Below are 26,832 nucleotides of genomic sequence, written 5' to 3'. Positions count from 1 at the left end.
CAAAGAATTTTACGTTTTCTAATACGATATGGTAAATTAAATGGTGCCATTTAAAAATACAACTTTTCCCGCAAAAATTAAGTCCTCGCTATGTAGACCAAACATTTTAAAAGTTGTGAATTTTGGAAGGTAGAAAGGAAAAAAACTAAAATGCAAAAACAAAAATGGTCCCAGTCCTTAAGGAACATGCAACATGTGGATGGGATGTCTAAAAATCTCAGCCACTTTGCTGGTACTGTAAATCGCTGCGGATTTGCCAAATGCAAACCTGCAGCAGTAAATGTGTAGCATTTCATTTGTATGTTTTTAACAAAGCACAGTATATTCTACGTACAGCATTTTTGTATTAGGCATCTCCATATGAGGTGGAAAACAGCAGAAATAAACAATATAAAAAGAATGAAAAAAATAAAAATGCATGGAAGAAGCCAAAACAAATGTGGGGTCCTTAAAGTGAAACATGCAAAAAGCTAACATAGACTGAAATCATTTTGTTCATCTGTTGAACAAAAATTGCAAAGAGAAACATATAGAGCAAAAAGATGCAAAATAACAATAAAAACAGGTAAAGACAAATAATAATGTGAACTCAGCCCAATATAATGACATATGAGGGAAACATAAGGCTGTAAACACAGTGCCTAGTCTGCAGTACCGAGCCACAGGTACTCTGGCTGACACTCTGCAGGGTCTGTGTTCTCTCATGTAATATAAAGGCAAGTATTGTTCACATGATTGATATTTCATGTTGAAGAATCCAACTTTGATTTCTAAGAGAATGTGAGGATTTACAGTTGGATTTCATATATTGTCATTCCCTGTGCAGTAAAACTGACCTGTTACTTTTATTATATGGATTACTACGATTAGGCATCTTTCACAAGAGTAAGTTTTCCTTCTAGATGGGATGGCTGGCATCCGGATGGAATGGGTCTGCAGACATTGTCTATCACTGATCATCTCTGCATTCAGGAAAAATCGCAGCATGTTCTATATTGAGCATTTTTGACGCAGCCCTGGCTTCATAGAAATGAATGGAGCTGCAATGCATTTTTCACTGATGGCTGCTAGTGTTATTCTTCAGTTTTCTTTCAGCTTTTCTTCATTAAACATGCGTGCAAAAACAATCAGTTTTTCCTGAACAGACCGACTCATTCCATCTTGCGTGTATGAAATAAGCCTAAGGCCGACTTCATACAGTCAGTGTTTGTTCAAAACCAGGAATACGCAGAGATAAGGTTTAATAGAGAAATTTGCTCCTGTTTTGTGTTTTTGACTTGGGCCTGGTTTTAGCTCACAATCCCTTACGCTGGGTTCACACCTGAGCGTTTTACAGCGCGTTCCTACGCGCTGTAAAACGCACAACAGGCAAGAACCAATGATTCCCTATGGGAAGGGTTCACACCTGGGTGTTTTACAGCGCGTACGATCGCGCTGTAAAACGCCCGACGCTCAAACAAGTACAGGAGCTTTTTTTGGCGCGTTTGACGCGCGTTTGGGCCATAGACTCTTTGGACAACACTGCTGTCAATCACCCAAACGCGCGTCAAACGCGCGTTCACTATTAAAAAAAACGCGCATAAAACGCGTGACAAAAACGCGCATAGAAACGCGCGTTTGAGAAACGCCTAGGTGTGAACCCAGCGTTACGGAGTTCACTGATCAAACACTGACTGTTTGAAAGCAGCCTAGCAGAGATATCACATTTATATAGTCTTTCTTGTGTAATACTTAAAAAAAAATAAAAAAATATATATATATTCTTTGCATCATTATATTCTGACCACTATAATTTTTTTTTATAGTTATGTCCACGCAAGTGTGCAAGGGCTCATTTTTCACAGGGTGATCTGTAGTTTTTATTGATACCATTTTGGTATGAGTTTGTGATTATTTTTTATTCAATTTTTTTGAGAGGTGAAGTAATGAGTAATAACGCTCACCTTACAGGATAAATACACTTAGATTTTAATATTAAGGGCATTTTGGGAACTTTCTTTAAAAAAAAATATTTTTACTTATGTTAAGTCCCCTTAGGTGACTTTAAACATGTGATCGTTAGATCAGTTGTCTCCGACTGAAAAGAATTACCATTGATCGGACATTTAATACATTCCTATGGAGCCCTGCCTCTGTCTTGGTTATCTCACTACAGGAGAGAGTGACGTTAAACAGCGCACCGGAAAAGATTTACTGATAAGAGCTTGGGCACTTGCCAGACTCAGGACTGCTCACAGGACGCTTGCACACTCATTTGCATATTGGATCAAACTTCATTTTCTAAGGACACAAAGGCATGCCTGCACAACTGTTTTAATCCACTACACCACACTGGAATTAATTTGATAAGCAGATAGGAACTGTCAGACTCCCTTTAAGCTTTCTCTACAATGTTCATTTCATCTGCATGTCACCAATGATAAATACTGATCCAAGTTGCTTGAACGTACAAATAACAATACTAGAAAAACTGCAAATCAGCCTTAGACCTCATGTACATGACCATGTGAAAGATATGGTTCCTCACGGAACAGAAAAAGCAAAAACTGCAGTACATAGGAGCACATAAACATAAAAAATTCCTTCAATGTGAAAACAAAGTATTAGATGGGAGTACGGAACCTTTTATAGGATAACTTTAGCACCAAACAGAATTGTACAGACTGGTTGTGTGCAAGAGGCCTTAGGATTAGTTTGCATGCCTGATCTCACCGATTGTAAGACATATTCTATAACTACACTTTGACTAATATCTCTGCACTTATTACTTCACTTTTTCAATCTTGCTATCACTGGCTTTGTAACACAGTGGAAGCAGCACTCCTTCCGGCTTTGATCCTGGCAGTGGACGCAGCACCCCCTCCACAGTGAGCACTGTTGGCACTATAGATCCTGGTGAGCTGAAAGCTGCCTCTAGGATTGCACCTAACATTCCTCTGGAAATGGAGCTTCCGGGTGTGAAGATTGTCCATGCACAGTTCAATACACCAATGCAACTTTATTCTGATGATAATGTTATGGAAAGTCTACAAGGGCAAGTCTCAACCATCTTGGGGGAGAAACCCATGATGAGGTATATAGTATGCAAACTTACACTTACCTTGTGTACGGTTGTGTTGTAGAGGAAATATTCAAGAAGGTTTACTTGAATCTTAGGAAAACTAGGTATTCCGGAACTCCGACCAAGCCCCTATGCACATACCTGCCTGGCTAAGCGTGCATGTGTTCTCAGTAGGGAAAGAGAAGTAAGCTGTTGCCAGACAACTGGTGGAAGTGTATCAGCCTTAAAGATAAAGAATTGTGTATGTTGAATTTAAAAATGCCCAGTCTTTCTTAGGCCTCATGCACACGACCGTTGTGTGCATCCGTGGCCGTTGTGCCGTTTTCTTTCACGGACCCATTGACTTTCAATGGGTCCGTGAAAAAAATCGGAAAATGCACCGTTTTACAGCCGAGACCGTGATCCGTATATCCTGTCCGTCAAAAAAATAAGACCTGTCCTATTTTTTTGACGGACAACGTGCATCCGTGGCCGTAGGTTACTTTCATACAGACGGATCCATAGATCCGTCTGCATAAAAGCTTTTTCAGATCTAAGTTTTCACTTCGTGAAAAAACAGATCCGACAGTATATTCTAACACAGAGGCGTTCCCATGGTGATGGGGACGCTTCTAGTTAGAATACACTACAAACTGTGTACAAGACTGCCCCCTGCTGCCTGGCAGCACCCGATCTCTTACAGGGGGACGTGATCAGCACAATTAACCCCTTCAGGTGCGGAACCTGAAGGGGTTAATTGTACTATCATATCCCCCTGTAAGAGATCAGGGCTGCCAGGCAGCAGGGGGCAGACCCCTCCCCCCTCCCCAGTTTGAATATCATTGGTGGCCAGTGCGGCCCCCCCCCCTCCCTCCCTCTATTGTAATAATTTGTTGGTGGCACAGTGTGCGCCCCCCCCCCGCCTTTCTCCCTGTATTGTAATAATTATTCGTTGGTGGCACAGTGTGCGCCCCCCCCCCGCCTTTCTCCCTGTATTGTAATAATTATTCGTTGGTGGCACAGTATGCGCCCCCCCATCTCCTCCCTGTATTGTAATAATTATTCGTTGGTGGCACAGTGTGCGCCCCCCATCGCCCCCCCCCCCCTTCCTCCCTGTATTGTAATAATTATTCGTTGGTGGCACAGTGTGCACCCCCCATCGCCCCCCCCTGATCATTGGTGGCAGCGAAGTTCCAATCGGAGTCCCAGTTTAATCGCTGGGGCTCCGATCGGTAACCATGGCAACCAGGACGCTACTGCAGCCCTGGTTGCCATGGTTACTTAGCAATAGTACAATAGTAAAAGATTCATACTTACCTGGGAGCTGCGATGTCTGTGTCCGGCCGGGAGCTCCACCTACTGGTAAGTGACGGCAATGCACCGCACAGACCTGTCACTTACCAGTAGGAGGAGCTCCCGGTCGGACACAGACATCGCAGCTCTCAGGTAAGTATGAATCTATTACTATTGTACTATCGCTAAGTAACCATGGCAACCAGGGCTGCAGTAGCGTCCTGGTTGCCATGGTTACCGATCGGAGCCCCAGCGATTAAACTGGGACTCCGATCGGAACTCCGCTGCCACCAATGATCGGGGGGGGGGGGGGGAGATGGGAGGCCGCACACTGGCCACCAATGTTGTTAATGCTATAGAGGGAGGGGGGGCCGATGGGGGGGCGCACACTGTGCCACCAACAAATTATTACAATAGAGGGAGGGAGGGGGGGCCGCACTGGCCACCAATGATATTCAAACTGGGGAGGGGGGGGGTCTGCCCCCTGCTGCCTGGCAGCCCTGATCTCTTACAGGGGGTGCGGTACCTGAGGGGTTAATTGTGCTGATCGGCCCCCTGTAAGAGATCGGGTGCTGCCAGGCAGCAGGGGGCAGTCATGTACACAGTTTGTAGTATATTCTAACTAGAAGCGTCCCCATCACCATGGGAACGCCTCTGTGTTAGAATATACTGTCGGAAATTAGTTTTCACGATCTAACTCATATCAGACAGTATATTCTAACATAGAGGCATTCCCATGGTGATGGGGACGCTTCAAGTTAAAATATACCATCGGATTGGAGAAAACTCCGATCCAATGGTATAAAAGGGACTCCAGCCTTTACATTGAAAGTCAATGGGGACGGATCCGTTTGAAATGGCACCATATTGTGTTAACGTCAAACGGATCCGTCCCCATTGACTTGCATTGTAATTCAGGACGGATCCGTTTGGCTCCGCACGGCCAGGCGGACACAAAAACGACTTTTTTTTCATGTCCGTGGATCCTCCAAAAATCAAGGAAGACCCACGGACGAAAAAACGGTCACGGATCACGGACCTACGGACCCCGTTTTTGCGGACCGTGAAAAAAATACTGTCGTGTGCATGAGGCCTTAACCTCATCTGCCACTGGGGGAGAATCGGGATACTACATGCATTTTAGATGGTTGTCTGGTCCTTCCATAATCAGTAGGTTCAGGCAACATTCATTCACTCTGTATGGCCATCTTAAAGTGGTTCTCCAGGAATTAAAAAAATTAAATTTCTTAAATATTATTTTATTATAAATAATTCATAAATACCTTTCATTAGTTATAACTGTTCCCTAGACAAAATGAGCATTCATTAGAGAAATAAAATGGCCGCTGTCCTATCAGTACACACAAAACTTGTCCTAATCACACAGGAGGACAAGTTACTTTACCACAATGAGCCATAGTGCTGCATCATCCTTCTCTTTGCTCTGCTTGTCAGGAATCATGATCCTGAATACAGGTGAATCTCAGTGGGAATGGAGATGATGACGAGACATGAGAGGAGGGTGAGGTGTGGTTAATGAGCAGCAGCTCTTGTATGCAGTATTCATTACCACAGTCTGTCCTGTCCGTCCTCTCTGTACTTCATGTCTCCTCATGAACTAAATTCCCCAGAGATTCATCTAAAGTTCTTATCTGTATTCAGGATCATAATCCCTAACAAGTAGAGAGGAGGATGAGGCAGCTCTTTACCTCAGTGTTCTAAAGTAACTTGTCCTCATGTGTGATCATGACAGGTTTTGTGCAAACTAATGGCACAGCGGCCATTTTGTTTCCCCTGATTATTGCTCCCCAGACGAAATGAGCCATTATAACTAATGAAAGGTATTTGAGAATATATTTATAATAAATTCATATTTAAGTATTTTAATTTTCTTAATTCCTGGAGAACCCCTTTAACTGAGATTCTAATACTCAAATGCACAAAACTTCATCCTTATCTTGTTTGTCCACTATTACAAAAATATGGCTGCTTTCTTCCAAAAACAGCACCCCTCCTGTATACAAGTTGTGTGTAGTATTGCAGCTTTTCCGCATTGACTCCAATGGTATTGAGCTGCAATACCCCACACAACCCATGGATAGGGGCAAAGCTGTTGTTAGAAGAAAGCAGCCATGTTTTTCTAACCCCAGACAACCCCTTTAATAAGACCTTATTTAAACAGCAGAGCCGCATCCAAGGAGGCTGTATGGTGGAGCATAGGGTCATTAAAGAAGTGTTTCAATTACTACAAGTTATCCCTTATCCACTGGGTGGGAAATAACTAACTGATCCATGGACCCCAAAAGCTGGGACCCCCACCGATCCTCAGAATGTGAATCTTGTATCCCTATCCTAATGGAGCAACAGATCAAGCATGCTCCATGCCACTCCATACATTTTCTATGGGACTACTGAGAATATGAGAGGACAGCAAAGTCTCGGAGAATTAAAATAAGGGAAGGGCATATGCTCAACCTGCCACTCCATTAAGACAGGGGTATAGGACCCCCGTTCTTGGTTACAGTTGAAGTTCCAGCAGTAGGACCCTCACCAATTAGTTTGTTATCCCTTATCTGCTGGACAGGGGATAACTTATAGTTAGGCCTCATGCACACGACCATATGCATTTTGCGGTCATATGGACATAAGAAAACGGAATGCACACAGAGTAACTTCTGTTTTTTTGTGGACCCATTGAAATTAATGGTTCTGTATACGGTGCGCAAAAAAACGGAACGGACATGGAAAAAAAATAATACGTTTGTGTGCATGAGGCCTTATCAGAATACTTTAAGCCCTGTATGGGTGCCACTACATGGCATTCTCCTCTAGAAGTATTGCTCTCCGTAATATGACATACAATGGAGCAAGGCACAGAAAAGACCTCCATATGGACAACTATGAAAATTTAAGCATAATGAGGTAACGTATGGACCCACAGAGTCATTTATGGACCCACACAACTTGGAACCTCAAATTGCGCCATCTGTTTTTACCTGCCAATCAAGATATGCACTTATTTGTATTAAGGCTAAATCAGAATACACCAACAACTGGGCAGAACATATGTATTACAGTGTGTAACTATTCTACATCAGAACACCTACAAAAACACACCAGATTCAAAGAGTAATAAAAGTATACATGTATATTTCTTAAATTAAAATGTAACTGCCATTCTATTTTTGTAATGTATAGGGGCAGTGATACTAACCATTTTTGTAATATACTTTATTTACCGGTACTGAAACCATACATTTCTATTAGAAAAATAGCTCATTTTAAGCCTCAGCAATGCTCCTGTCTTCTGTTTACACATAACTGTGGGGACTTGCTAACACTGACTGTTATGTAAACAGAAGACGGGAGCGCTGCTAAGGCTCAAAATGGGCCACTTTACAGCTATTCATCTAATAGAAATGTATCAGTACCGGTAAATAAAGTATACTAACAATATTTGTAATATCACTTCACCCTATACATTACACAAATAAAAATAGAATGGCAGTTACACTTTAAGTCCAATACAGACATATAAGATCATGAAAATCATAAAGACTGTAGTCATTCAAACAAATAGCTGAATACATTTATGCAAGTAGAAATAATGGGCAGCTACTCCGAATAAAATAAGTAGTACAAAAATAAATAAATAAATAAATAAATAGGCAAATGCAAAAAGTAATGAACTTCAATATATTGTTTATAGGGGTTTTCTGAGACACCTATTTTATGTGGAATAGATTTCCATTATTTTTACTTGTACCCCTGTATACAGCTCCTTGTTCATGAGTGACTACCGTCTATAATTTTCAGGATTTTATATGTCTGTATTGGATTTAATTAAATAAAGATACCTATGTACTGTTATTATGTATTTAGTATGGTGTTTTCTATAGGTGTTTTAAAAGCCCTAAATGTAAAGTCCACTCTGACAGGGCCAGGCAGATGTGATCATGTTACCACTGCCAGCAATTTTTATCAATATTCAAATGAGCAGTTACACCTAGGATGCTCATCTGCCCCGTAAGGCTAGTTTCACAACTGCTTTTTTAAATTCCTCTGGCGGAACAGCTTTCGGTCAGACACAGAATTGTGCATGCACGACTTTTTGTCCAGTCTAAGGCCTGCATTTATGCCAGAAAGTGGTCTGGGTCAATGGGATCCGGCTATGCCAAATATGGTGAACTCTGGCAGCCTGTTCCTCTGCCGGGACAGCCTGCCGGATTTAGAAATACAGATGTGAAACTAGCCTAACAGGCTCTCTTTAAATGGTTATAGATCTTTAAGAGTACCCTAGTTTAAAAGTACCTCAAATATAATAGAAATACATATCAATATGGTGACACCTAATTTAGGTTTACCTGTAGTCTTCCAGTAAACCTTTGATAGAAGATTGTGATATCATGAAAAGCTAAGTTAAGGCTACTTTCACACTTGCTTTTTTGCCTGATTTGGCAGGGTTCAGGAAAAACACTTCCGTTACTGATAATATAACCAACTGCATCCGTTCAGAACGGATCCGGCTGTATTATCTTTACCATAGCCAAGACGGATCCGTCATGAACTCCACTGAAAGTGAATGGAGGACGGGTCCGTTTTCTATTGTGGCAGAGAAAACGGATCCATCCCCCATGACTTGTATTGGGGCTCACGCTGGATCTGTCTTGCTTCACATCTCAGGACGGAAAGCAAACTACAACATGTCGCAGTTTGCTCTCCGTTATGGGAACGCAACTAAACGGAACGGAATGCATTTTGGAGCATTCCGTTCTGTTCAGTTCAGTTTTTTCCCCATTAACAATGAATGGGGACAAAACTAAAGCGTTTTTTTTCCACTATTGAGCCCCTATTATGGATATCAATACTGGAAAACTAAAACACCAGTGTGAAAGTAGCCTTAGCGATCAATGTTCTATGTAACAGCACTATTTAACTAATGAATGTATTATTTTTCAGTGATCCAATACCCACCTCTGTGCCACAATCAGATGTATACAGGCTCCTTCATGACGACACAGAACATGAAAGTAGACCACGACAGTCTGGTTCCTTCAGGGTGCTGCAAGACATGGTTGACGATGACTCTGGTCAGTATCCATATAAGTATTTGTTATGTAGAGGGAAAGAAAAACTGTATCTACTGTAATGTAAGAGTCGTGTCTTATTTCTGTATAGTTTTACATAGAACAATGCAGCTGTATATTTTCTACAAAGCTAAGTTATTATTTAGAAGAAAGAAAAAATACTGAAATTCATTGGAAAAATTCTTGTTGCTTTAGACCGCCCTGCAGGCATAAGAAGTGTGAGAGCTCCAGTTTCCAAGCCCAACACAGGAGCACCTAATGTGCAAAAAGTTCCCATATGTGACAGATGTGGAAATGGGATAGTGTAAGTATAAGGTCCCATAAACTCATATAAAATTGGTTTCAACATATGCATTGAATACTTGAATATCATGAGTCGTGTACAAGGTATATGTGTGCTTTTGATATGAATGGGGATTCAAATCTACACAATGGGGAGAGCTATTAATTTATTAAATAACTGGCTACATTGATATATAGGTCATTTGGCCAAATGTCATATACAGTGAGGAACAGAAGTATTTGAACACCCTGTGATTTTGCAAGTTCTCCCACTTAGAAATCATGGAGGGGTCTGAAATTCATATTGTAGGTGCATTCCCACTCTGAGACAGAATAAAAAAAATCAAAAATAAAATCAGGAAATCACATTTTATGATTTTTTTAAATAATCTATTTGTCTTGCACTGCTGAACATAAATTTGAACACCTGAGAAAATCAGTGTTAATATATGGTACAGAAACCTTTGTTTGCAATTACAGAGGTCAACCGTTCCTGTAGTTCTTAACCAGGTTTGCACACACTGCAACTGAATTTTGTCCCACTCCTCCACACAGATCTCCTCTAGATCTGTCAGATTTCGGGGCTGTCGCAGAGCAACACGGAGTTTCAGCTCCCTCCAAAGATGTTCTATTGGATTTAGGTCTGGAGACTGGCTAGGCCACTCCAGAACCTTGATATGCTTCTTACGGAGCCACTCCTTGGTTATCCTGGCTGTGTGCTTCAGTTTGTTGTCATGATGGAAGACCCAGCCACGACCAATCTTTAATGACTGAGGGAAGGAGGTTGTTGCTCAAAATCTCACAATAAATGGCCCCATTCATCCTCTCCTTAATACAGTGCAGTTGTCCTGTCCCCTATGCAGAAAAGCACCCCCAAAGCATGATGTTACCGCCCCCATGCTTCACAGTAGGGATGGTGTTCTTGGGATGCAACTCATCCTTCTTTTTCTTCCAAACACGACAAGTGAAGTTTAGACAAAAAACGAGATTTTTGTATTACTTACCAGTAAAATCTCTTTCTCGCTCTTTCCTTGGGGGACACAGAAGACCTTGGGTATAGCTCATCTCCATAGGAGGCGTGACACTAAGTGAAGACTGTTAAGCCCCTCCTCCACAGCTATACCCTCAGCCTGGAGAGAGAGACTGCCAGTTGCGTGTCCAAGCAGTGAGAAAAGGCAAAGTCCAACAAGGAACCAACAAGCCAACAACCCGACGGGTAACAAAAACTCGGAAACCGTACAGAGAAAAAAACAATGAATGGGTGGGTGCTGTGTCCCCCAAGGAAAGAGCGAGAAAGAGATTTTACTGGTAAGTAATACAAAAATCTCGTTTTCTCGCCCAGTTTCCTTGGGGGACACAGAAGACCTTGGGACGTTCAAAAGCAGTCCAAAAGGGGGAGGGACCACAGCCCAAGATGAAGCACCCGAAAGGCATCAATGAACCGCCGCCCGCAAACCCAGGCGGGGCAAGGCAGCATCTGCCAAAGTCAGAGTATGCACCCTGTAGAACACGGTAAGGCGCGTAAGGTAGACCCGTGGCCGCCTTGCCCAAATGCATGGCCGAAGCCCAATGCCTCCGGCCCAGGAGGCACCAACCGCTCTGGCGAAATGAACGGTGACACCAAAGACAGAATCCTGCCCTCGGTGCGGTAACCTCAGCAATAGCCAAACTGATCAAGCGGAGGAAAACCACCCTGGAGTCAGTCAACCCTATGCACAGACCTCCTGGAAACCCAAGAGGCCGAACGGCTACAAGAGTCGGAGATCCCCAAGTAAAAGCGGCAAGGCCCAAACAGGTGAGGTGTTGAAGCGAAAGGCAAACACCACCTACAGAAGGAAGGAAGGAAGAAACGGGATGTAGAACAGCCCTGTCCTGGAAAAGACAGAAGGCTCGTAACAAAAAAAGGACCATTCTGGCACCCGTCAGAGACACGACTGATACGGAACACAACCGTACAGGACAGAAGGGGTAGAGAGAACTTCTGTAACGGCTCCAAGGACAAGACTGGAGCGCCGAGAGCTCAGTATATAGTCCCCAGGGCGGTACCGAAGGACAGCACAGAGGAACCAAAGAGCCACTCCGAGGAAGAAGGTCTTGGCAGGCCCAGGGGGCCGAGAACGCTGGAAGAGGAAGAACAGCGCCGACACTTGACACCTCAAGTAAAAGACCGAACCATGGGGAGAGAAATTCAGAGTGGGGAATGCACAGCTTTCCACAGAACCCCAGACAAAAAAAAAAAAAAAAAAAACCTAAGCCTTACGACAGATCCTGGACGAAACACTGCCAGGAGTGGACAGTAGCGAACCCGCTAGAGTCGCCTGGCAAGCGGGCGAAAACCCAATGTGATCAGGCGCAGACCAGCAACACAGGCAGAAGGGTCGACAAAAATAGTCCCGTCGGCCCTCGAACAACGTTATCCCGTATCCACCCAAATGGGGGAGCAGAAGGACAGATGGAAAGGCCAAAAGGATCCGCCAGATGCCAGGAGAAGACAGGCTAAAGTCCATGCTGACGTAACCACGTCGTACCGACCCGGTGTGGGAGATCAGGACAATCTGGAATGAAAAGGTAGTCCCCCCAAGTTATCGAGAAGGTAAGTCTACAGCAGGACCATCGTCTTAGAATGGGCCACGCAATCTGCACTCAGCGGGAGAACAGAACGCGGTAGACTCGGTAAATAGGCACACAGCTAATACAGCCAGTGTGAACAAGGGAGACAGTACGAGGCCAAAAGGAACACCGGAACCATCCACATGAACAACCATGCTCTCCCCAGAAGGGAGGACAACGAAGAACAGCCTCTGAAGGCAGGCGGGAAGCCACATTGGAGCGATCTGTACCGAGCGGGAGCCAAACAAGGCCGGCGAGATAAGGCAGTCGAGACAGAGGCCGGCATAACACCCTCCAACCGAAAGGAGGAGGAGTGGGCAACAGGGAAGCCATAGGACAGCTCAAAAGCAGAACCCACTATACTGTGAGACGCCCGGTCCACCGCCTCGCAGAAGGCGAATACCGTGGAGAACCCAAGGCGGAGGTCCTCCGGACCCGGGTAATCGAGCACCCAAGAGAAGTCGGGTGACCTTCCCGAGAAGAGCAGCCCGAACCTGGTAGCAGATCAGACAGAAGCGTAGAGGCGCCAAGAGGAAGGACTCATACCACACTGCATCCGAAGAGGAGGAAATTGCAGCAGGCAAGGGAACCGCAGTCCTGCCAGAGCCAACGAAGAATTCGAGAGGCGCTGCAGACAACAGCACTCTCGACCATGTGACCACCAGCGCAGGGAAGCAATGCCGCAGAAGGACGAATGGGCATGCATCTAGGACCCACGAACACTCCCTGGAATGAAAAGCCAACGAAATGAATGAGCACCACCCAGCTCGGTGCAGCAGAGAGCAATAGAACCTGTTCGGTCAGGAGGACAGAATGAACTCCTTAGGGACGAGTGCAAGGCTTGCGGCAAGCATCGCATCCCAAGAAACAAAGGTATGCCGCAGGAAGCAGGTGAGGCATACGTACAAGCAGCCCCGTAAGCAGTGAGAAGGCCAACCCACCTAGAAAAAGGGGGGCCCGCCCCAGAGTGCCACAGCATGTACGGAATTGCAAGTGCAACCTGAAAGGGAGTTATGCACAAACCTAGTATAGCATGCGATGGAACGCAACCAGTCCACCCCGAAAGGGGGGAATTGTACCTGGTCAACAGCAGTCGGCAAGAGTGCAAAGGCCCGTCCCAAAAGGAAGTGATGCCTAAGGCCGTACCTACTTCAGAGAAGCAGGACATACCCTATAAACCAGCAGGAACGCAGGAGGTCCACCTAGCGAAAGGGGAACATGCACAGGGTATCCTAGCATTAAGTGAGTGTGCCACAATACACCCAACACTGAACTCAGCGAGAGTGCAACTACTCTGCCAACGAAGGGGGACATGTACAAGTCCAGCACAGCCATATAAGGACAGCCGTGAATCTCATGAGCGTGCCAAATTCTGCCCTTGAAATGAGAGGTGGTCACGCACAAGGCCAGCAGTATATGTGCTGCCGAAGCGAGCACTATCCAATGGAAGTGCAAGCGTTCCACCCCTGTAAGAGGGCCATTCTCATGGCCAGCAATGTATCCGGTGAGAGTGTAGCATGCCGCCCAGAAAAAAAGGGGGTAAAGCACATGGCCAGCATCTCATCCAGGGAGAGTGCGAGCACACCGCCATGCATGGGAGTCATACACATGGCCAGCAACGTACTGGCGAGAGACAAACACAGTCACTAAGAATGCGTGCATGTCGCCTGAGGAAGGAAGGCAAGCCCCTGGCTGGCAGCGAATCCAGCAAGAGTGCGTACACCGCCCACGGAAGAGGGGTCATGCATATGGCCGACAGCGGATCCAGCGAGAGTGCAAGCACCCTTCCATGTATTGGGCACACGCACATGGCCAGTGACGTACCTGCGAGGAAACAACCACAGACAGAGGGATGTATGTAAGCTGCCTGAGGGAAGGAGGCATACCCAGGGCCGGCAGGGAATCCAATGAGAGTGCAGCATACCGCCTAAGAAATGGCCGGCAGCGAAACCAGTGAGAGTGCAGCATAATAACATAGTACATAAGTACATCATAGCACATCAGTGAGAGTGCAGCATTCCGCCTATGGAAGGGGGTCGCGCACATAGCCAGTACCGTATCCGGTGAGAGTGCAGTATTCCGCCTAAAAAAGGGGGTCATGCACATGATCGGCAACAGATCCAGTGAGAGTGCTGCGTTCCGCCCAGGAAGGGGGGTCACGCACATGGCCGGCTCACGCACACGGCCGGCAGCGAATCCAGTGAGTGCTGCGTTCTGCCCACGGAAGGGGATCACGCACATGGCCGGCAGCAAAACCAGAGAGTGCAGCGTTCCGCTTATGGAAGAGGGTCGTGCACATGGCCAGCACCGTATCCGGTGAAGATGCAGTATTCCGCCTAAGAAGGGGGTCATGCACATGGCCAGCCAGGGAGAGTGCAGTAGCCCGCCTAGGAGGGGGGGGGATGCACATGGCAGGCACCATAACTGGAGAGACGATGAATGCTGCCCACAGAAGGGCCGAACGCACTTGGCCAGCGCCGTATCCTGGAAGAGGCAATAAAACCGCCTAAAAGGGGAAATGCCCTAGCAGCGACGCAGGCTGGGAGCGCAACACCATGCCGCCTGTGGAAAGAGGTCATGCAGACTTGCAGCATCACTGATGAGGCTGCAGCGTCCTGCGCAGCCTAATAGAAATCATGATCTATTATTATTTAATTTATATATATATATATATATATATATATATTTTTTTTTTTTTTTTTATTATTTATTTATTGAAACACAGCCTCTGAGGCTAAAGGGGAGCCACCATATAGGGGCACCTGAGAGACAGGAGAAAAAGGGGGCCAACTAAACAGACCCATTTTTGGGGGCCGGCCTGTACCCAAAGGGTTAACAGGATTCCGGCCTGGAGGGCGGCGTGCGATCCCCTGGGGGCGGAGGAACCTCCAGGCGGGAAAAATTTGCGCCTGGAGAAGTTCCCGCCCCCTCCACCAGAGACCGGAATATTGCGGCCTAGTAGGCCGCGAAGCCGGGGACTAAATTGCGGCGCCCGGCCCGTTATACCGCCGGGACCTGAGGCGGAATGCTGCAGCGACCCGCCGCTTCAAACCGGCCGCGGGAGCCCACCCGCGGGCCGGTCGGAAATGCGGCCCAGCAGGCCGCGAAGCATGGGACCAAATTTGCGGAGCCCCGCCGACCGGCACCTGCTGGGGCATAGTCAAGCCCAATGCCGGCCGCGGGAGCCCACCCCGCCGGCCGGAAGAGACAGGGACCCGGAATGGCGGTTTGCCGGCCGCGGGAGCCCACCCGGCCGGCCGGAAGAGACAGGGAGCCAGAATGGCGTTTGCCGGCCGCGGGAGCCCACCCCGCCGCCGGACGAGACAGGGACCCGGAATGGCGTTTGCCGGCCGCGGGAGCCCACCCCGCCGCCGGACGAGACAGGGGCCGGAATGGCGTTTGCCGGCCGAACAACCATGCTCTGGAGCCTAATTTTTGCGGCGCCCGGCCGCACCGGAATATTAGTGCTGGCCGGAGGCGAGGCCTCACTCCACTGCAGCGTCCTGCACACTCCGGTAAGGCCCAATGTGATCAGGCGAGATGGGGGGGGGACGTGACCCAGAGACGGGATGCCCGTGAGGAGAAGGCAGGCAACGGCCGACAGCCACTAGCTGCATCGCCGTATCCTGGTCCTATGAAGGCCAGGAAAAAAAGGCAGGGAGCAGATTGCCGCACTGCGGCACCCCAGGGGCCAGCTTAGGTCCAGCAGGGGAAGGGTCCAGAGGCCCAGTATAGGGGGGTCAGGCACGCAGGAGACCATTGGGTGGGGGGTGGGGGACGTAGGGCTGGAGAAGCCACTCTCTTACCACAGCCGTCTTCACCCTCGGTCCATTCCAGCAGGGTCGCCCCTTCAGCTACTGGCACCGTAGTGGCAGGACGCTGGAAGAGGGACTTGGCGTGCGGGCGACCCTTGCGCTGGCGGGATGCAGGGGAGCTGGGCTGCCCTGGTCCACCTTGCCTTCTGTGGGGGAGGCAGCAGTGCGGATGACCGGCACTGGCGCAGCTCGACCCCGGGAGAAACAGAGAGGTCTAGTGCGTCTCTGTTGTCCCTGATGTTCTGGAACAAAAAGAAAAGAAAAAAGTAAAAATCAAAATTTTAAACAAGGAGAAAAGAGCCCTGCAGAGCAGGGAGTGTCTTGCCTCCTTGGACACTAAGCAAAAACTGGCAGTCTCTCTCTCCAGGCTGAGGGTATAGCTGTGGAGGAGGGGCTTAACAGTCTTCACTTAGTGTCACGCCTCCTATGGAGATGAGCTATACCCAAGGTCTTCTGTGTCCCCCAAGGAAACTGGGCGAGAAAGTTCTACTTTGGTCTCAACTGACCACATTACTTTCTCCCATGCCTCCTCTGGATCATCCAGATGGTCATTGGCAAACTTCAGACGGGCCTGAACATGTGATGACTTGAGCAGGGGAACCTTCCGTGCAATGCATGATTTGAAACCATGACGGCGTAGTGTTCTACCGACAGTGACCTTTAAAACTGTGGTCCCAGTTCTCTTCATGTCATTGACCAGCTCCTCCCTTGTAGTTCTGAGCTGATTCCTCACCTTTCTTATCATCAGTGATACCCCACGAGGTGAGATCTTGCATGGAGCCTCAGTCCGAGGGAGACTGACAGTCGTCTTTAGCCTCTTCCATTTTCTAACAATTGCTCCAACAGTTGATCTATTTTCATCAAGCTGCTTGGCAATTGTCCCGTAGCCCTTTCCAGCCTTGTGGAGGTCCACAATTTATTTTCTGGTGTCTTTTGACAGCTCTTTCCTCATGGTAGTAGTTGGTGTCTGACTGACTGTGGGGTGGACAGGGGGTCTTTAAAGAGCTCAGAGCTCAGTAAGTTAGATTAATGAGTGAAGCCAGCAAGGAGGGGAGGTGATTTTATTAAACTCATGTCCAGAGAGCAAGTGGATCTTCAGATGCAACAGTTTGGCCCCCAATGGGTTAAATCAAGAAATCAAACTTTTTGCATTCCAGTAAAAATCGCATTCATAGCGCTCCCTGGATAATCAAATAATCAAGAAACCGAACTTCTTGCATTCTAGTAAAAATCGCTTTCATAGCGCTCCCTGGATAATCAAATAATGGGACCTCCGTTGCCTTAAGGAATGTGTATACACGTTGCCATGGGAACCGAACAAGCTACTTAACCTCCAAGGCACTACCAGCAAACTATCCCTGACGAAGGAGCCCGATAGGCTCTGAAACGCGTAGGAAAATTTTTGTCCCACGGAGGCTCCGCTACTTTCAACGGTGACGTCACCGATAGTGGTTTCCCGGGCAACCAAGTCACAAGCTCCCTCGCGTGCTTCCGGCCGGGGAAGCGCTGTTGCTAGAAGGTGAGCAAGGAGGACGCCCTGACTTAAAGATACACCTACAAAGAAAAAAGAATCGAGAAGAGCGCAATACAATCACCAGAATGAACTAGGGGAATAAAGTGGGAGAAGTATAAGGTACGGACCGCACCACTATTACTATTATTAACGCTTGCATTCACTGCTTATTTCTGACAAAGATAGTATATATTCATCCCAGTACAGCCCACTTTTCTATACCACCTTCTTTTTCCAGGGTTAGATGCCAATCCATTCAGTAAACTCCAATGGGATTAGCTGTTTAGCTTGTTTGCCAGCGCTGATGTCTTACATCACCCACGGGTGATACACTATTGAGTAGAGGAGAACTTTTTAAAGGCACAGTAACAGGTCTTTGAGAGCCAGAATTCTTGCTGTTTCTCAGGTGTTCAAATACTTATGTTCAGCAGTGCAAGACAAATAAATTCTTTAAAAAAAATATATATATCATATTTTTTTATTTTTTTATTCTGACTCTCAGAGTGGGAATGCACCTACAATGTGAATTTCAGACCCCTCCATGATTTCTAAGTGGGAGAACTTACAAAATCGCAGGGTGTTCAAATACTTCTGTTCCTCACTGTATATGAGGCTCCTGTGTCAATTTAACCACTTCAGGACCCTGCCATTTTTCACCTTATGGACCCGGCCATTTTTTGCAAATCTGACATGTCACTTTATGTGGTGATAACTTTAAAACTTACTTAGGTGAGGTGATAACTTTAATACTTACTTATCCAAGCCATTCTGAGATTGTTTTCTCGTCACATATTGTACTTCATGGCAGTGGTAAAATGGAGTCAATTATTTATTTATTTTTTATTTAAAAAAAAGCCCAATTTACCAAATTTCTATTTCTCTTCTTTTATAATAGATAGTAATACCTCTAAAAATAGTTATTACTTTACATTTCCCATATGTCTACTTCATGTTTGGATCATTTTGTAAATGCCATTTTATATTTTGGGGAGGTTAGAAGGCTTAGAAGCAAATCTTGAAGTTTTTCAGCAAATTACCAAAACCCACTTTTTAAAAGGACCAGTTCAGGTCTGAAGTCACTTTGTGAGGCTTACATAATAGAAACCACCCAAAAATGACCCCATTTTAGAAACTACACCCCTCAAGGTATACAAAACTGATTTTTACAAACTTTGTTAACGTTTAAGGTGTTCCACAAAAATTTATGGAAAATAGAGATTAAATTTCAGAATTTCACTTTTTTGGCCGATTTTCCATTTTAATCCATTTTTTTCCACTTACAAAGCAAGGGTTAACAGCCAAACAAAACTCAATATTTACGGCCCTGATTCTGTAGTTTACATAAACACCCCATATGTGGTCGTAAACTGCTGTACGGGCACACGGCATTGCACAGAAGGAAAGGAACGCCATACGGTTTTTGGAAGGCAGATTTTGCTGGACTGGTTTTTTGACACCATGTCTCATTTGAAGCCCCCCTGATGCACCCCTAGAGTAGAAACTCCAAAAAAGTGACACCATTTTGGAAACTATGGGATAAGGTGGCAGTTTTGTTGGTACTATTTTAGGGTACATATGATTTTTGGTTGCTCTATATTACACTTTTTGTGAGGCAAGGTAACAAGAAATAACTGTTTTGGCACAGTTTAAATTTTTTTTTTTACAACATTCATCTGACAGGTTAGATCATGTGGTATTTTTATAGAGCAGGTTGTTACGTTGTAAATAAAAAAAATACCAAATTTTGGTTGTTTGTTTCAGTTTTACATAACATTTTTTTTTAATGGATTTTTTAGAGTCTCCACATTCTGAAAGCCGTAGTTTATTAATTTTTTGGGTGACTGTCTTGTGTAGGGGCTCATTTTTTGTTGGGATGAGATGACTGTTTGATTGGTACTATTATAGGGTGCATATGACTTTTTGATCGCTTGCTATTACACTTTTTGTGATGTAAGGTAACAAAAAAATAGCTTTTTTTACACAGTTTTTATATTTTTTTACGGTATTCACCTGAGGGGTTAGGTCATGTGATATTTTTATAGAGCGGGTTAATACGGACGTGGCGATACCTAATATGTCTACTTTTTTCTATTTATGTGATTTTAACACAATGATTTCCTTTTTGAAACAAAAAAAAATCATGTTTTAGTGTCTCCATATTCTGAGAGCCATAGTTTTTTCAGTTTTTGCGCGATTGTCATAGGTAGGGCATGATTTTTGCGGGGTGAGATGACGGTTTGATTGCCACTATTTTGAGGTGCATATGACTTTTTGATCGCTTGCTATTACACTTTTTGTGATGCAAGGTGACAAAAACATTTTTTTTTATTTTTACGGTGGTCACCTGCATGCAGCAGGGTTCCGGTTATCAGTGACTGCCGGACACCTGCCCCGGATTAGGCAGGCGCATCTCCTGCACCCGCCCGATCAAAGCGCCGTACATGTACAGCGGTAGTCCTTAAGGCCTAGTTCACACAAACGTATGGCTTTTATAGTTTTTTGCGGTCCGTTTTTCATGGATCCGTTGTTCCGTTTTTTAATACCGTTGTGTTTTCGTTTCCTTTCCGTTTTTCCATATGCCATGTACAGTATACAGTAATTACATAGAAAAAATTGGGCTGGGCATAACATTTTCAATAGATGGATCAGAAAAAACGGAACGGATACGGAAGACATACGGATGCATTTCCGTATGTGTTCTGTTTTTTTTTTTTTTGCAGACCCATTGACTTGAATGAAGCCACGGAACGTGATTTGCGGCCAAATATAGGACATGTTCTATCTTTCAACGGAACGGAAAAACGGAAAGCATTCCGGAGTACATTCCGTTTTTTTTGCGGAACCATTGAAATGAATGGTTCTGTATACGGAACACAGAAAAACATCCCGTACACTTGCAAAAAAAACGTTCGTGTGAACTAGGCCTAAGTCACGGACATCTGCGCCGTACATGTACGGTGTGGGTCCTCTACAGGTTAAATAAGCCTGAATTGTTTGGACATTTTTATTTTAAAGAGACAACCACACCACATCTAATTCCTAACAACACCTTAAAGAGGACCTTTCACCAATTATGACACTGTGAACTAAGAATACAGACATGGAGAGCGGCGCCCGGGGAGCTCAATGCACTTACTATTATCCCTGGGCGCCGCTCCGTTCTCCTGCTATGCCCTCCGGTATGTCCGGTCACAAAGTTATGGTAGGCGGAGTCTGCCCTTGTTCTTCTGTAGCTCTGGCCAATCGCATTGCAGAGCTCACAGCCTGGGAGAAAATAACCTCCCAGGCTGTGAGCTTTGCGCTGCGATTGGGCAGCACTAGAGCAGAACAAGGGCAGACTCCACCTACCATAAGTTAGTGACTGAAATCTCTGCCTACTATAACTTAGTGGCCGGAGATACCGGAGGGCATAGCGGGAGAACAGAGCGGAGCCCAGGGATAATAGTAAGTGCAGTGAGATCCCCGGGCGCCGCTCTCCATGTCTGTATTCTTAGTTCACAGTGTCATAAATCGGTGAAAGGTCCTCTTTAACACCTTAAATAGTAAATAAACGTTTGATTAACTTTTTGGTAAAATGTGCCTAATGCCATAATAATACTTTTTGTACTATAAATTATTATGGCATAATAGACTTTACCCCCTCTAAAGCCTTTTTCTGTGCACTTAAAATCCACTTTTCTGTACACCGCTGACTTCTCAGCAGTGTACGGAATACAGGCAGGAGCGCACATTGCTGCTCCTGTCTGGATACCCATGTGCTATGCCAGCATTTAGTAAACCTTGTGGGGCACAGGCAGGAGCAGCAATGTGTGCTCCTGCACGTACTCCGTTCTCTGCACGGGCACCGACCGTGGGGCAGCCGCATGCAGATCGCGGACCCATTCACTTGAATGCGGTCCGCAATCCATCCGTTCCGCAAAAAGATAGAACAAGTTCTATTTTTTTGCGCAATGGAAGCATGGAACGGAAAATTATGGAAGCACACCGTAGTGCTTCCGTGGGGTTCCGTGCTTTCGTTCCGCACCACATCTCCGGATTTGCAGACCCATTCAAGTGAATGGGTCCGCATCCGTGATGTGGAATGCACATGGCCGGTGCCCCGTGTATTGCGGAACCGCCGTATGCCACAGGAGCACTACAGCTGTGTGCAAGAGGCCTGATAGAGCGCACAGTCTGTACTCCATAAACCGCTGAAAACTCAGCGGTATACTGAAAAGTGGATTTAGTGCGTGCAGGAAATCGGCGCTTTAGGGAGGGAAAAGTCTATTAAAAATACAAAATTAATAAATAAAGTATATTACAAATAGTATTATTATGGCATTAGGGACATTTGACCAAAAAGTGAATCAAAAGTTTAGTTACTCTTACTCTTTTTGATTTCCCCCCCACTACTAGCCATAACTTTTTTATGTTTCTGTTTACATGGCCTTATGAGGGCTTATTGTTTGCGGGGCAAGATCCATTTTTTAAGTACACCATTTAATTTACCCTGACTTGTATTGGAAAACTGGGAAAAAATTATTTGTGGGGTCAAACTGAAAAAATAAAATAAAAAAAAACTATTCTGACAAAATTTGGGGGGTTTTCGCATCATGGCGTTCAGTGTGCACTAAAAATGACGTCCTTGTTTTGCAGCTCAATACGATTATGGTGATACCAAACTTGTATAATTTTTATTTAGTTTTACTTTTTTTTTTTTTTTATAAAAACCTTTATTTGCATCACCATTTTCTGACAGCAAAAACTTTTTTATATTTTGGTCTACAGAGCTGTATGTGTTTTTTTTTTTTTTTTTTACAATTACTGGTATTGTTATGAAATTTTTTGGGAGGTACAAGGTGACAAAAAAAAATATATATATAATTTTTTTATTTTATTTTTAGTAGTTCAGACATTTTTGGACATGGGGATACCTAATGTTTTTGTTATTGTTTATATATTTTATATGTAAAATTGGAATACTTAATAACTATTACACCCCCCCCCCCCCCCGAACATGGGATCTTCTGGTTCCTTGTCCCATTCAACAGAGATCTATAAGGTTGAACAGCATTCTGATGCGCTCCCTGCCTTGTGCACAGCTTAGCAGGGACGTTACTATAATAGCCCATGGAAGCCTCAGCAGGCCTCAAGCTGACAAGGTAACTGATCAGAGCCCCACAATTACAATGCTCCGATTGGGAGGCAGATGGAGATGCATCCCTCTGTCTTACCTCAGAAATGCTGTGATCACTGTTGACTGCGGCATCTGAGGGGTTAAATGAAGTGGTTCGGTGTTATCGCCATTCCCTGTCAGTGGGGCTGGGTGCCTGCTGTATACTAAAGAAATGGCCGCTGTTTCTGTAGCTCCCATATTAGTGAAAAGGAGCTATGCCGTTTCCATAACTTCAAGCTATGGAAACAGTGTAGCTTGTTGTACTATACTGTTTGTGTAGCTCCCACTCACTGCTATGGGAGTTACAGAAACAGCGTAGTGCAAGCAGCTCATATGTTTCTGTAAGTTCAGCCAGCCCAGGCTAGCATATACTGGGAGCTATTCCCATCTTGGTCACAAAAGGCCAAAATGTGGCAGCCCATTAAAATCTTGTCCTGTTTTATTCAACTCATTTTTAAACTGTGGCCTCACACACACAACCACATAAGGCTCCAATAGAATTCTATGGGCCATTCTGAACTTCTCTGCACCACTAAGCTTTTTTCTTTTGGATACAAAGTTTAAAGGGCATCTGTCAGCAGATTTGTACCTATGAAACTGGCTGACCTGTTACATGTGCTTTGGCAGGTGAAGGCATCTATATTGGTCCCATATTCATATGTGCCCCCACTGATGATAAAAATAAAGTTTTAATATATGCAATTGAGCTTCTAGGAGTAACTGGGGTGTTGCCGTTACTCCTAGAGGCTCCTCTCTCTCTGTAACTGCCATGCTGTCTGCAATTTGATTGACAGTACCAGGCAGTATAAGCTTCGTCACACCAGGCCCTGTCAATCAAACTGCAGGGGGCACAGCAGTTGAGTTGCAAAGCCTCTAGGTCAGGGATAAGCAACCTTCGTCACTCCAGCTGCTGTGAAACTACAACTCTCAGCATGCAAACATTCTGGGAGTAGTAGAATCTGAACAGATGGAGGGCCGGAGGTTGCTGATCCCTGCTCTAGGTGAAACAGCAATGCTCCTAGAGTCTCATTTGCATATACGCTCAAAGCCTTTAGAAGGCTACCACAAAGAACAAACTGCTTCTTCAACTTTGGCATAGAGGAGCAGTTCAGGCCCTGGGAGCACAGTGTTTCTGGTGAAAAAGCCTCTCAGATGCCATGGTCACATTTGATCACGGCATCTGAAAGGTTAAATGTCTGTAATCGGTGTTATTGCTGATCACAGATATTAGCTCTGGGTGTCTTCTGTTTAAAACAGCAGAAACCCGGCATCTATGGCACCCACTCAGGTCCTGTGCAGGCACCATGTTTGAATACCTAACTTATACTTTACATGTAGGGCAGAGGTCAGGAAGGGGGTTAACTTTGCAGAAAACAAAACCTTTAATGGAATTTTCCAGCACAAGTACCGTATATAGTTATTCAATATCAGATCAGCAGGGGTCCAACACCCTGCACCCGCAATAATCAGCTGTTTGAAGAGGCTGTGGCGCTCATGTGAGCCCAGCAATTTCTTCACTGTTAGGCTACATGCACACGACCCTGCCGTTTTTTGCGGTCCGCAGCCGCGGATCCGCAAAAAACGAAAGCCGCCCGTGTGCCTTCCGCAATTTGCAGAACGGAACGGGCGGCCCACTGTAGAAATGCCTATTCTTGTCTGCAAAATGGACAAGAATAGGACATGTTCTATTTTTTTGCGGGACCACGGAACAGAGCAACTTTTGCAGCCCCATTGAAGTGAATGGGTCCGCATCTGAGCCGCAAAAACGGCGGCTCGGATGCGGACCCAAACAACGGCTGTGTGCATGAGGCCTTAAACTGTGTGGCGTCTAGCTCATAGCAGCGGTTAAGTGTAACTAGAACTACTCATCCTGTTTACTTGATCTAGACTACACAGCATGCGGTTGAACAGTGAAGAGGCCGCAGTACTCGAACGAGCGCAGTGGTCTCTTCAAACAGCTGATAGGCAGGAGTCAGATCTCCCACAATCTGATATTCTGAAGTCATCAATATACTAGTGCTGCACAATCTCTTTATAAAGTACACCCCAAATGGTTAGAAAATATATTTGGGGACATCAATTGTAAGTGTAAGTGTAACAAAGGGCTCATTCACACGACCGTTGGTGTCCTGTGCCCATGCTGTGAACCGCAAATTACGGTCCGCAATGCACGGACACCTTCCGTGGGGCAGGCATATGGGGATCACAGACCCATTCACTTGAATGGGTCCGGGATCCCTCCGTTCCGCAAAAAGATAGAACATGTTCTATCTTTTTGTGGGGCGGAGGTACGGAACGGAACCCCAGAAAGCACTCTGTAGTGCTTCCATTCCACATCTCCGGATTTGCGGACCTATTGAAATGAATGGGTCCGCATCCGTGATGCGGAATGACAACGGAACGGTGCCGGTGTATTGCGGATCCGCAAACGCGGTCCGCAATACGGGAATGGGACACCAACGGTAGTGTGAAGGAGCCTTAAAGATGACATACCATGGAAAACTGCCCTGTATTATCATTTGTCAGTCAGCACTGATCAGGGTCTTACTATGGACTGACTACATGCAAGAATAATAGAAAGGTGGAAAAAAACTGTTCATTACAATAATAAAACATATGAGATCATGTCAATTAGATGAAAACTGAAACCTCTATTTTTTCATATCGCAGAGGCACTGTGGTAAAAGCTAAGGACAAGTTCCGCCACCCCGACTGCTTTGTCTGTGCAGACTGCAGCCTGAACCTGAAACAGAAAGGATACTTCTTTGTGGAGGGCCAGTTGTACTGTGAAGCCCATGCAAGAGCACGTATGAGACCACCAGAAGGATATGATGCAGTCACAGTCTACCCAAGGGCATAAATGGAGCAAACTTCAACAACTTGAGAATAACAGACCAGTTGAACGATGCATATGCTTTCATGTGGAATGAAAATGGAAGGTTTTCCAACAGCATGAAAAACTAAAATATTACCAAGAAAGTCAGTTCTACATTACACTGAAAATAAATTGACTTTCACCTGAGTTTTCATCTGGGTACTGGATGTGATTTTCCACAGCTTAATCAATTGAAAGAAGACATGACAAAAAAAAGCTTTTTTTTGAAAAATAGCATATAACTTAGATAAATTGTTTCACGCACATGAAAGCACTGCACTTTCACCTTTACGTTTTTACTATTGCATCCGCGGAATGTGCTTTCTACAATAACAGGCTGCTTTCTAAAGCTATTACACAGATGATATAAAAATCACAATAATTCAATGGTTGTTTACTCAGCTTTGTGCAATGCCGAGCAGCCCGAACAATACAGCAAATAACAGAATGAGACAATAGGTTTCCTTCAATTCAAGCGAAACCTGCATGTCATAAACCAGTGGTACTAACATCTAGAGAAGGACACGTATGAAAAAGATACAAATAAATTATAAATTACAACATTCACCAACCTATGGACTGGGTCTCTTTTTTTCTTTTTAGTTATTTTACAGAAATGAATTGCTGAATTATGTTGACGACGATACTTGCTGCCTGTACATCTCTTGCATATTGTGCACACACAGGTCACAGGACTAGCGGTAATAATGACAAAGTTGTTCTCCGGATCTGTTCACACATTGAAGATTTTTTCCACAAACATTTGGAAGGGCTATCCCATTCATTTCATACGAATTGTCCTATAATCAAAAATACCAGTTATTGTCAGCGGTAATGAATAAGAAACAGTTAAACAACACTCACAGGGCAGATTACTGAAGTAGATGCACCAAACATTACAGTATCACACACTTAATAAATCTGATGCGTGACTTTTACCCAAGGCCACTTTCACACAGTCAGTGATTTCTAGCAGTGATTGTGAGGTGCGGGTCAAATTCACAAGACAGGTGCAAATCTTTCCATAAGGCCTCTTTCACACTGCCCGCCTGTGCTGCCTATTGCCGTATTGCAGACCGAATTTGCGGATCTGCAATACACAGGCACTTTTCCGTGTGCATTCCACATCACGGATGCGGACCCATTCACTTCAATGGGTCCA

The 26,832-nt window shown here is 45.1% G+C and overlaps 1 protein-coding gene across 3 annotated transcripts in view; it reads left to right on the top strand.

The window, feature by feature from the left end:
- The window catches only part of PDLIM3 (PDZ and LIM domain 3), a 67,654-nt gene extending 41,413 nt beyond the window's left edge, over positions 1-26,241 (top strand). For 2 of the 3 annotated variants that reach the window (XM_044297772.1, XM_044297782.1), the window contains exons 5-7: positions 9,293-9,423; positions 9,616-9,724; positions 25,466-26,241. In XM_044297772.1, coding sequence (XP_044153707.1) covers positions 9,293-9,423; positions 9,616-9,724; positions 25,466-25,655 — 430 coding nt within the window. In that variant the 3' untranslated portion in view covers positions 25,656-26,241. Of the gene's footprint in view, positions 1-2,809; positions 3,074-9,292; positions 9,424-9,615; positions 9,725-25,465 lie in introns of all 3 variants that reach the window. The other variant, XM_044297763.1, reaches the window with a different exon arrangement.
- The last annotated feature ends 591 nt before the right edge of the window (positions 26,242-26,832 follow it).

Source organism: Bufo gargarizans, chromosome 1 (assembly GCF_014858855.1).
Source record: "Bufo gargarizans isolate SCDJY-AF-19 chromosome 1, ASM1485885v1, whole genome shotgun sequence".
Classification (NCBI taxonomy): Eukaryota; Metazoa; Chordata; class Amphibia; order Anura; family Bufonidae; genus Bufo; species Bufo gargarizans.
The sequence above is the reverse complement of the archived record's forward strand: the minus strand, read 5'-3'. Positions and strand labels throughout refer to the sequence as shown.